The sequence below is a fragment of the Felis catus genome, chromosome A2 (genome assembly GCF_018350175.1).
Source record: "Felis catus isolate Fca126 chromosome A2, F.catus_Fca126_mat1.0, whole genome shotgun sequence".
Classification (NCBI taxonomy): Eukaryota; Metazoa; Chordata; class Mammalia; order Carnivora; family Felidae; genus Felis; species Felis catus.
The window spans coordinates 86,207,508-86,220,776 of record NC_058369.1 but is presented as its reverse complement, the minus strand read 5'-3'; the positions used below and the strand labels follow the sequence as shown (position 1 = coordinate 86,220,776).

General features: G+C 31.5%; 1 protein-coding gene across 4 annotated transcripts in view; it reads left to right on the top strand.

Moving 5' to 3' along the window:
• Window positions 1-13,269, top strand: part of HGF (hepatocyte growth factor) — a 79,679-nt gene that overhangs the window by 47,213 nt on the left and 19,197 nt on the right. For all 4 annotated transcript variants that reach the window (XM_019814912.2, XM_045041334.1, XM_006929143.4 and 1 more), the window contains 2 exon segments: window positions 5,967-6,069; window positions 9,105-9,238. In XM_019814912.2, the coding sequence (XP_019670471.1) occupies window positions 5,967-6,069; window positions 9,105-9,238 (237 nt within the window).

Sequence of the window (13,269 nt, the reverse complement as noted above, 5' to 3'; positions counted from 1 at the left end):
AAATTAGAAAACATGAGACTATTTTATATAACCTCATGTAAGAAACTTGGCAAATAAAAAAAATGGATAATTTACTAAGAAAATTCAAATTACGAATTGACCCTGGTCGGTTCAATTAGTCCAAGAATTAGACCTATTCTTAGGGAAGAAATATAGAAATGTATTAATGAACCATTCTATCAAAAATATACTGTGCCTGGGTGCATTCACAGGCCAGTTAATCTCAATGCTACATAACTTCCTATGTAGCTTAACAAATACAGTAAAGCACAATAAATTATATGTGAAACTTCTACCAGGAATGTTGAAATTATAATATTAATATCTAAACATGATGAAGGTAGCAAAAAAAAAAACAATAAACTTACCTCATTTGTGAATATAGAAATTTTAAATGAAATTTGAGTAACGCCCAATAAAGTGACTTAAAATATAAAACATAATGATTGAGTGGAGTTTAGTCTAAGGACAAAAATGATTTAGTTTTAGAAATCCATTAACATAATTCATCTTAGACCTAAGAAAAGCAATCATATAATAAATGTAAATAAATTTTAAAATTTCTGTTACAAAATTTACTCCTTTCTCATAAAAACATTCAAATAAGATTTTCTGGAATATACACACACTCTACACACATATCTGTATATCCATATATATACAAAGAGAGAGAGAAGCTGAGACAGAGCCTTCTTTAAAATATATATTCACATTTTAACATATACACCTAGACACATAGACATCCTCACATACACAAACACGTATAGACAAAAACACATATATAAGTATATATTATATAGTTAATGGGGATATATGTAGTATACAATTGATGAGGGACATTAGAGACATTCTTATGAAGGTAAAAAAGAAAACAAGAATGTATAATATTTTCTTTACTATGTAACATTGTAAGTACAAGTTAAGATAAGTTAACATATTCCTCTTTAACACTGTATTGGAGATGTTATTCCATATAAATAAAAGATCATATTGATCTTTATTTATGCAAATTATATAAATAGTAATATACTTAGAAAATTAAATTCAATAATAAAAAATCACTAAAGTAGCATTCATATATGAGTTTGTAGATTTAATTAAAGGGAAAACTATATCTATAATAGTAATAAAGCTGATGGAAACTTAGGAATAAATTTAGAAAGAAATGTGTAAAATCTGTGTAACAAAATTTTCAAATCACTACTCAAAGCCACAAAGGTGTACTTTAAACGTGGAAAAACATCCCTTGTTCTTGATATGAGAACACAACATCATGAATACATCAATTCTACCTAAGCTAATGTACAAATTTAATGTGATATTAATAAATAGATCAATGTCTTTTTCTGACACCAACAAACTGATTCTGCAGTTCTCTTGGTAGAGTAAACATAAGTATACATAAGTATACTATGGAAAATCTTGAAAAATAAGGGTGATTAGAGATAATTAACTTTATACATATTAAAACATTTTATAAAGAGCTGGTAATTAAGACTGTAGTTCTAGTACAATGAATAAATTTGCAATTGGAACAAAACACAGAAATGAGAAATAGACTCCTTAGAGAGATTTATGATATTAAAAATGTGACTATACATAACTGAGTAAAAAACAAACTTTTAAAATATAATAGTGGATCAATAAGGTAATAATTTGGAAAAATGATAAAATTAAATCCATGCCTTACCCCAAAATAAACTCCAAAATAAACTCCAAATATATAAGAGATCTGAACGTGAAAAAGGAAACCATATAGATACTAGAAGTAAACTTGGAAGAATCCCTTTTTAACCTATATATGGTGAAATGATTTTTAATTAACACTCAAAATCTAGAGGCAATAAAAGAAAAATATGATAAACTACATTGGAAACCTACCACGGCAAAGCACACACACCCCCACACACACACACACACACACACACACACACACACAAACCCATATTAAATTCAAAAGACAAAAGACAAATTTGGAAGTAAGTGTTGAAATGCATATTATAGGTAAAGAGGAAATATTTTTCATATATAAAAATTCTGAAACCAGTGTAAAGGATCAAAAAAGTTAAGTAATGAACAAAATACGTAAAGCTATATATATATATTTTACAAAATACATAGTTATATATATATGTAAAGTTATATATATATATATTTAACTTTATAAATTTATGTATTTTGTTTGTCTATATATATAAATATATATAAATTCCCTTCAAACACAAGGAAATTATGCTTAAATTCACATAATACAAAAATAAATATAAATATTGAAATTTCTCACATTATGAGACTTGTATTTCTCACATATAATTTGCAAGAATTCAAAAGCTTGACAACACTATCTTTTTGCTAAGCTGGTTATCCATTTCCTTTTGGGGAAAGGAACTCTCATACATTGCTCTTAGGAGTTCAAAATGGTAAAACCCATGGAACATAATTTTACAATAATTAAGATTACATAGGCATTCACGTTTTGGCTCAACAATGTACTGTTTGAATGTACAGCTCCAACAATATGCAAAAACATATGCATGAGTTCTTTATTGCAGCATTTTCTGTAATAGCAAAACAACTCAAATGTACTTTGGCAAAGTCACACAATGAAATATTATAAATTTGCAAAAATAATAATAAAATTTTCTGTGAGCTATATGAAGTGATTTTCAGATATATTGATAATAAAAAAAAGCAAAGCACTAAAGTACATATTTGGTACTCTGTTAGTAATAAATAAAGAGATGTACTACTAGCAATAAAAATGGGATGTAATAATACATATATAGAATATACATAAAAATAATCTGTATATTTATATTACAGATATATATTTGATTAGTTTTGCCAAAAAAAGTGAAGGAATTATACAGGAGTCATAACAAGATGTTAATGAGATTGGGTTCGTTGGTAATGGTAGGTAGTGGATAGAAATACAATGATGCAAAGGGAAAGGGAAAAATGAGAATTCTCTGAGATATATTTTCATATAGTTTTAACCATTAAGCAATGTTAGTGTTTTCAATACTCAAAAAGTGACCTCAAGAGGAACAAAAACAATATGCCTCCCTCTATATAAAATAGATACCAATACTACAGAGAAGGAAAAAAGACTAAGTTAACTTCTGGACATGATTTTCTGGCTGTATATGGCCTCACTGGGATATATTTAGGGCTAAATAACTATAAATAGATTTTGAACTTTAAAGTGTAAGTTTTTGTTAGTATTGGGACATAGTTTTGAAATTATTTTGTGTACATTGTAGAATTGAGGAAATGGGCAAACATAATGTTACCTGGAATGAGGTTTCTCACACTAATGGAATGGATGGAAGAACTGTGGTATTAGACTGAAGTTACACACACACACACACACACACACACACACACACCCACACCCACACACACACACACACACTACCTAGCTCTATCAAATAAAAGGAACTAGAAATGATGGCACCAAATAGAAATAAGCACATTTGGCACCGATTTCTTGTCTTCTACTTACTTTCCATCCCCAAAATAAACAAGAGTTCCTTAGAGAAATTGATGATGTTAGGAGGCCCGGGACAAAGAGAATATAAGGTGAGGCTGGAATATCTTTCACCAGCAAGCTAAGAAGTTATAAAAAATTCATGTCTTCCTCTCAAAAACCTATAACCATTATTTAACCCTGAGGAAAACATCAGACAAACCCAATAAATGGACAGTTTACAAAATACTTGACCTATTTTCCTTAAAACTGACAAAGTCATCAAAGAAGAAAGCCTGAAAAACTGTCATATTTCGAAGAACCTCAGAAAACATGACAACTCAACATAATGTGGTATCATGTGGAATCCTAGAATAGAAAAGAGGATATTAGGTTAACTAAAAATATTTAAACAAAATATGGTCTCCAGTTAATAATGCATCAGTATGGCCTAATATTTAAGACAAATCTATCATACTGATGTAATATATTAAAAGTAGGGAAAACTGTCTGGTATATGAGAAGTCTCTGTACAAAGTTACAACCTTCCTGTAAGTCAAATCTATTCTAAAATAAAAAGTCCCATAGCCTGTATTCAAATAAAAGGGTGATGGTGGTTAGGAGCATCTCTTCCTCTGACACAGAAAGCGTATGTGCAAAAATTCAAAATGTATATAAAAAAAATAGTACTAGCATACTGTATTGCACAATTGTTTTCTTCAGTAAGAGTCCATCTAAAGAATTTACTACCTAACAGCCAAAGACTTAAACTTTCCTAACATGGGGGGGATGCGGGGGAGGGAAGCACTGTCAGAGGAAAATGAATTCACTCGTATATTCTGCATATGTGCAAGTATGAGATTTTACAAATTTATGCTTTCTGAGAGCAATTTTATTGTGTATTGGAATGACTATGATATTATCTGTATCAAATCCTATCCTATTTTAGTTTTTATATTTAAGCCCAAATTCCTTATAGTGCTACTGCAAAATGTGATCCATGGATATGAAAACATGGCTTTTGAATATGCTTATTATATTTGTTTTTCATTATGTTAACTGATTCCTGAACATATTATTAAATTGTTTATGTAAAATTGTTATTAGGATTTATACCTATTTATTATGATTATACAAAGCATATTTAAAGCCAGTGACAATAGACTATGGTTTACCAAATTTAAAACAAATAGTCTTAATGTTGATGTATATTTGTAGATAACATTTTATAGTCAGATCTATAGTGCTCATTCATATAAAAATCAGGAATGTTTAATAGATAGTCACTTTGAAAATGTGTGTTATTATTTTAAAATAAGGAAAGTGTTTCTTTTCAAAGATAGAACTGCAACTCATGTGTTTGGAAGACCATGACTTCCTTTTTGTGATATTTAAAAATTAGGAATATTGACATTTCTATCAATGTTTAATAAAACACAAATTATTCAATTGAAAAAAGGTGAAAAATAAAACCACATGGGACACATTAAAAGACATAAAACCAGCTTAAAATGGCTTCCATCGATCAACTTTGAAACAATTTTGAGTATCAAAATCAGCAACGGGAATAGATCATCATGTTGAGTAAAAAGAGGACACATAAGTCTATGTGTATATTACCACTTCTACTACAGACATTTTATTGCTACTACTGGTAGTAGTTGAATACTTAAACAGACGTAGTGGGGGAGAAGAAAACATTCTCATTTACAGAAAAATGATAATAAATAAAGAAATGCAGGAAATTGTAAAACAATTATTTTAAAACCAGCATAGTAATCACTGATTCATGCAAAAGCAACCAAAGTAGGCCAAGCCATTATGAACATTTGTTTGGCAATAAGATGCTGATTCAATCTGAAAGGTCCCCCAAAGTTTCCTTTACATCACTTAACCAAATTATCAAACTCACTACCAATAATGGAACATGATAAAATATGTCACGTCACATGATAAACTGCTGTGAAAAGGACAAAATATCATCTTTGCCATAATCCTGCCTGTATCTTGATTTTAATCATGAGAAAATAATCAGACAAAATGGAATTAAAGAGCATTTGCAAAACAGCTGGTTTGAGTGACTCAGAATGTTTTCTCAGGAAGACAAAATTCAAAACACAACAAATGTGACGGGTATATGAGTGTTCATTATATCATTCTTGTGACTTTCCTGTGAAGCAAATTTTTTCAGAAGAAAACGTTGAGAAATAAATATACCATTGTAAAAATTCTCATTTATTTAGTGTCCCTATGGGCCACTCATTTAATTTTTTCTTTGATTGTTTTAAGTTTGTAGTGTGATACATAAACCCTTATTTCGAGGAAGAAAACTTTGGTTGAAAATAAAGATACTTTAATCTGAAATATAGGAGTATCTTTGACTTATACTGATTTCAGAGTGTGTTAACTTTTATGTTGACTTTCATGCTTGTAAAAAATGTTTTTGTTCTATACTTCCTTGTATTCATTAGACTTCCTTCCATATTTTTATGTTTAGATTGTTATCGTGGGAATGGCAAAAATTATATGGGCAATTTATCCAAAACACGATCTGGACTAACATGTTCAATGTGGGAGAAGAACATGGAAGACTTACACAGGTGTGTAAATTTCTTTCTTTCAATATATAATATGTAGTGATAACAGCAGATAGTATATTCAGATACGCACATTGCTATTTCTTTCTAGTCTTTTATATATTATATTAAGGTAATAAAAGCTTTAGATTTGTCATTCTGTGCAACTCAATTTAGCATTTTCCCTCCATGTAACAAACCTTTAGATAAGTAATTCAATCTAGCACATTTTTTATTGGACATTTACTATGTGTTCTGTTCTGTGATAGGTGCCATGGGAAATGTTAACAAAAAGTGGGCATAAGTTTTGGCTCCACTTTTAAGGATGATACGGTTATATTGGGAAGCAACTGTATGACTTGATAAGACTGTATAATTAAGTCGCAAATCTGCAACATAAAACTGATTTTTAAAAAATATCTCAGAATATACGTACTATGAATAAAAGGAAAAAAGTTAGTGTCATTTGATCGTATTTGGCCACCACAATCCTATGTGGAAGATATTTCTGTATGTGTGAATAAGGATGTAAGGGCTCGGAGAGGTTGTTATTTGGCCTCTAGTCCTATTTTAATTATAACTTTATTCTCTTTGAAAATGTACTCACTAGTGGATGACATGGTTTCATTTAATATACTTCACAAACCAGTAGAGACAATTCTAAAGCAGTGTTCTCTAACATAAATATGCATTTCACAAATGTAATCTGCACTAACAGTCACATTTAAGGAAGTAAAAATAAACAGGCAAAAGTATTTTATATAATACATGTTACTAATCCAATGTATCCAAAGCCTTTTCCTTTCCATATGTATTCAATAGAAAAATTGTCAATGAGACCCTTTACATGTTTTTCATATTACAGCTTCAAGATCTGGTATATATTTACAATTAAAGCATCTCTCAATTTGGACTAGCCACATGCCAATTCTTCAGTAGCCCCATGTGGCTAGTAGCTACTGTACTGGACACCGTAGCTTTGGGATTTCAAACATAAGCAGAATTCTAGCCTCATGGATTTCACACTCTGGAAGGCTTCCTAGAAAAAGGGACATTAATTGGGACATATATGTTAACTAGGAGTTGGTCAAAGGAAGTGTAGGAGGAGAGTACCTCAGGCAGAAAGAATAGCTGGTCCCAAAGCCCAAAGATTGAAGTGTTGAAAATCAGAAATAATTTTGGTAAGGTTGGTCAATATCCACAGACAAGAAATTCTCCAGTAGCAAGACCATATATTGCCTTGTAAGGTGTGTTAAAAACTTTGGACTTGGGGGTACCTGGGTGGCTCAGTCAGTTAAGTTTCTAACTCTTGGTTTCAGCACAGGTCATCATCTCATGGTTTGTGGGATCAAGCCCCATGCTGGGCTCTGTGCTGATAGCATAGAGCCTGCTTGAGATTCTCTCTCTTCTCTTCTCTCTCTGCCCCTCCCCCACTCATGTTCTCTCTCCTCTCTCTCCATCTCTCAAATAAATAAATAAACTTAAAAAAACTTTGGATTTTATCTTATTAAAGAGATTCATTACAGAATTTTAAGTGAGAATTAGTGCGATTAAGATTAAATGCTATATTTAACACTGATATTTTTGAAGGCATTTTTAGAAATATGGTGGGGTGGACCTAGCTTTTATGGACTTGTGACAGACAAGTGTACCAATTCTGCCTTCAGAGATTTCACATTGGGAACTTGACGTTTTTATGATGGAAGAATTTACACTGCAGAAATCAGCAAGGACAACAAATAAAGACTTCATATACATCTCAGAGTGCCCTTTTAAACATTACCAGCATACCACTGGAAGTGTTTATTTAGGAAACTCATAGTTATAACTCTTAATTCACTGAGTTTGGGTTGGACCTTCAGAAATAGTTAAAAGTCATTTGAAAACAATTTGCAGGAACCTGATGAATGATAAGTTGCATGTTACCATTTTGGTTTAAGAATAACCTACAACTGAGTAAGGACATAGTACGGAATGGTGGTTTTGAAAACTGACTCTGGAAAGAGCCAGGTGTTGAAACCTCTGCTCTACTGCTTATAAGCCATGTGACCTTAGAAAAATTGGCTTCGTGGATTACTATTTCCTCAAAAATAAGATAGCCTGTCTCATTAGGTTGGTCTAAGGTTATATATGTAAATCACATATAATAGAATCTGGTACACAGCAATTACTATATGTGTTTGCTGTTGTCATTAGTCCAGGGAATGAACCTGAGTTTGGAAAGATAGTCCAACTTTCCCTGTCCAAGATCTTTCTGTTGTTTTGAATGACCCATTAATTACAATCAAGCATAGTAGTAATTGATAATCCAAAACAAATTCAGTTACTTGTACAGTTTTCATGACTTGGTCAGGATGGCCATTTGGGATTTGGCTGTATTAAGATCAAAATAAATACAAATATTGATGTTATATGAGTGGGCATGGCCTTACAAAATAATGTAGAGAGTTTTTGCTTTTCTTATGTAATAAACTTAGTAAGATGTAAAATGAGAAAGTGTTACTCAGTTATCTGTCCAAAGATCATCTATTGTAATTATATAAACAATGATATTTTAGAGTTTATTTCATTAGCACATTACTATTAATTTTTCAGTGTCTTTCTGTCTTTTCTTATAATGATGTTGCTAGTCATGCTTCTTACGTTTTTGAAACATGAAAAATACTTTTGCAATAGCTTGCATTTTCTAGGTGTTTTATAACCTTGATTTTCTTTGCCATCTGCTGTTTTTCTGGCAGTGTTTCTCCACTTCTATGAATAGGGGTATTGTTATCTTACCACTGTAATTATTAAATAGAAGCAAATCACAAAACTTCTCATCATTTTATCTGTCTAATCGCGTAGCCATATTCCAAATTCCTGAGTTAGGGCACATGATTCCAAACTGTAAGAACAACAAAATAAGTCTAAAATAAAATAATTAAAATTCACGCCAAAGAGAAGCTCGTGTTGTTTCTATAATGGAAGTTACATGCTAGGATTTTATCTTCTTGGTGACAGTTTGTTTCTGTTGGACAAACTGAGCATCTTGTGATCTTCAGAGCTTGTTGTTTATGCAGGCATATCTTCTGGGAACCAGATGCTAGTAAGCTGAATAAGAATTACTGCCGGAATCCTGATGATGATGCCCATGGCCCCTGGTGTTACACGGGAAATCCTCTCATTCCATGGGATTATTGTCCTATTTCTCGTTGTAAGTACTTTCAGTGATCTTCTTCAGGTGAAATATTTTAAATACACTGAATCTCCACTAAATTGATACCTTAATCAGAGGTGGAAATATAGGAGCTCTGGAGTCAATCCTAAAGTGGGGATGCATTCCAGACTGACACACACACACACACACACACACACACACACACACATCTTTCTTCATCTCTTTTGTAGACAAAGAGACATTCTGATGACCTTTTAAATAATATTTTCCTCCTCAGAAGATTCTCATTTGAAATCCATACGCAATAAATGGTCATGGTTCCAATATGACTGCACCATAAAGACTTCCTTCTCAATACTAACTGTTCAGGCTGTGAGTATAGCAGAGCTCTTACAAAGCCCCCATCCAGTAACAGACCCATAGACAGACCTGAAATAACATTGCTTTCATTTTCTTCTCGTGCCTTACCAAATATTAAAAAGTCTAGAGCATTCTCACCACATTTCTGAGTCAAAGATGATTTTGTTAAAAGAATATCAGTGTCTAAAGTAAAAGATATATGTAAAATATATATGTCTGATATACCTCATATGAAAGGGCTCCTATATATCAATAAGACAAAAAATATCACAGTTTAGGAGAAAAATGAAGAAAATGAATCTTAAAGAATAAGTATAATTAAACAAATAAACAAAAATAGATTAAAACTTAATAGAAAAATTAAATTATAAAAGCATAAGATCATTTTCACCAATAAGACTGGCAAAAAAAAAGTAATTATTTATGCCCAATGTTTGTGAAGGTCTGGCTAGTTAAAATCTTTCAATACTTGGTGAATTGGAAAGCTTGTCTGGAAGTCAGCTTAGAGAAATGTCTTGGGAGTTTTCAATCTTGGCACTAGTGACATTTTGTACTGCATAAATCTTTGATGTAGGAAGCTGTCCTGCGCAATATAGAATGTTTGGTAGTGTCCCCGGCCTCTATCCACTAGATGTCAATAAAAAAATATTGAGAATCAAAAATTATCTCTAAATATCGCCAAAAGTCCCCTGGGGGACAAAATCATCCTAATTGAGCACCACTGAATAATATATATTGAGATGGAAGTATATCCTCCATATGGTATTGAGTGAAAAAGCCTTATTATAAAACTGTGTCAGTAGCAAAAGACCATCTTACTAGACTACATATCTCATAGCTCTGTTTATAGCAAACATCTTTAAACATTATGTTAAACTATCTCACGTCTACAAAAAGACACCTTTTATTTTAAGAATGTTTTTCTTGGTGGGTGGGGGATGAGTGAAATAGGTGAAGGGGATTAAAGAGTACAATTATGATGAACACTGAGCAATGTACACAATTGTTGAATCACTATATTGTACACCTGAAACTAATATGACACTGTATGTTAACTACACTGGAATTAAAATATAAAAAACGCAAAAAAAAAAAAGAAAAAGAATGTTTCTCTTGTGACATAAGCCAGTAGCGAGTACCCTGAAAATAGGAACAAAAGTACCCATTTTAAAGGATTAAAATGAAGAAATGATGTTTGCTTTAAAACATGAAATACAGCGGCACCTGGGCAGCTCAGTCAGTTAAACATCCGACTTTTCATTTCAGCTCAGCTCAAGATCTCAAAGTTCGTGAGTCTGAGCCCTATATGGGCTTCGCGCTGACAGTGTGAAGCTTGCTTGGGATTCTCTTTTCCTGTCTCTCTGCCCCTCCCCTGCTCATGCGCTCGCTCTCTCTCTCTCTCTCTCTCTCTCTCTCTCTCTCTCTCAAAATAAATAAATAAACTTAAAAAAAAAACACATGAAATACAAACACATAATTTATGGCAAATTAAAGAGATAATTTCTTACCTTAAGTGGAAACACTAGTCATGTTTCTTTCTTTCTTTCTCTTTTTAATGATTATTTTTGAGAGAGGAAGAGAGAAAGACACACACAGAGTGGGAGTGGGGGAGGGGCAGAAAGAGAGGGAGATACAGATTCAGAAGCAGGCTGCAGGCTCTGAGCTGTGAGCACAGAGCCTTACGCGGGCTTGAACTCATGAACGGTGAGATCATGACCTGAGCAGAAGTAGGATGCTTAACCGGCTGAGCCACCTAGGCACCCCAACACTAGTCGTATTTCTGAAATTTTATCATAAATAGGCAAACTTCTTAAATATGATATTCATCTAATATGGTTATAAGTGACTTGTAACTTCCCAACCTATTTTTAATAAATAAATTCTCTATAATAGTAAATAAACACCTTATATGCTTATAAATAAATTATATATTATTATATATGTTATTATATTACATATATTTATTTCATTAGTTATAATCATAGCCTTTCAAATTAATTAGTGCGTTCCTAATTTTCTATTTTTCCCATATTAGGGTTGGCTTAGGTCCTGAAAATGTTCTTCTACAGAAGATGTCTTTCTAGTTTTAGCAATAAAAAGCAAAGAAACCTACCTATCTGGCACATAATTTTTTTTTAATGGTTAAAGGATTATTCTTTATAAACATTAGCTTTACCTGGTGGTATCTTTCTGTGACGTCTCTATGATTAAGAATGATGGAGGCTAATAAAATATCCAGTGGTCTAGGAAGAAGGGAATGTCAGGCTTCTAAAACAGTTCTATTGCACACCGACATAGTTCAGAGTAAAATGGTCCTGTAGAATCTCAGAGAAGCGTAATTTGGTTTATAAACCTAACTGACACAGGACTCTAATAATTTAAAAGTTCTCAAAACATATTTTCAACTAACATTTTAAAACTAAAAGTTAGTAATGTGCTATTGAAAGACTTCAGAGTGTTGCTAGTATGTGATTAAATGCTATTGCAAATAACTCATTTTTATTTCAATATATTCTGAACATTAATTTCAATAAATATTTTTACACTGTCATTTTTCTAACTAATATTTATAGCCAGGATTTATTTATATTTTCCCACTGGTGAAAGGCTAATAAAATTTATCTTTAGAAGATTTGAGTTCTTATTTATTTAACTGTAGAGACTGTATAAATCATTTTCACACTGTACATTTGTATTAAAAAACATGCAAAAGTTTTAATTTCTTTTTAAAAAATGTTTACAGAACAATACTTAACATACATTTTTAGGATTATTAGATATGTAAAAATAAAATTGTAGAAATGCCTATATATTTACCTATGCACATACATAATTTGTAGATCTTAGACAAATCTTCAATATTAAATACTTAGAATGTAGTGGTTAAGAGCTTGAACTGCAACTTCCAGGGTAAAAATTTCAGCTCTATTACTATAAGTGCCTTGCACAAACTTAACTTCCATCTCAGTTTGTATTACTTATTCACTTATTAATTTTAAACTCAGTTGCTAGTGTGTACAAAACCCTATGTTATAACATGCTAGGTATACAACAATATAAACAATATTTTTTTTACCTTCAGTTATCTTTCAGTGTAGAGAAGAGACATTTATGTAAATATAATTTAATAAATATATATTCATATTAAAATATATAATGAGAATGGGAACATAGATATCCGCCTGGAGAAATATGTCATGTCCATAAAGTTTTGAGCTTGGGTTGAAACTAAGAATACATTACAAGAAGTTTTTTTTCAGTAAGAATTCATATTTGGTTCTGAGGCCATATAAACGCAGACACATACACATTTACCTACTCTTCCATAGGTAAACCCTTTATCAATGACATGCTTCCCTTCAAGTTCAACTTGAATCAATACAAAACATTTGTATCATAAATAAGTATATTTCAGATTTGAGTACTGTGGTGGAGATAGTATGGGAAAAGCAAAAAGAAGAAGCAAGAATAGTATTTGATGGTAAAATGAAAAAGGCCTAGAGAGTAGTTTCTCAAAGTTTTGCTCAAAGTGTTCAACAGAAGAACCTAGAATGTTTTTTAAAAAACTCATAATCTAGTTACCAATTCAGAATCTTCAGAAATCTGATTTTAAGTGGTATTTCAGCTTATTCTAAAGCATGAGAAATATTGGTTTAATGGAAATATATGTATATAATAACTACGAGTTATTAAAGTCCTAAATATAC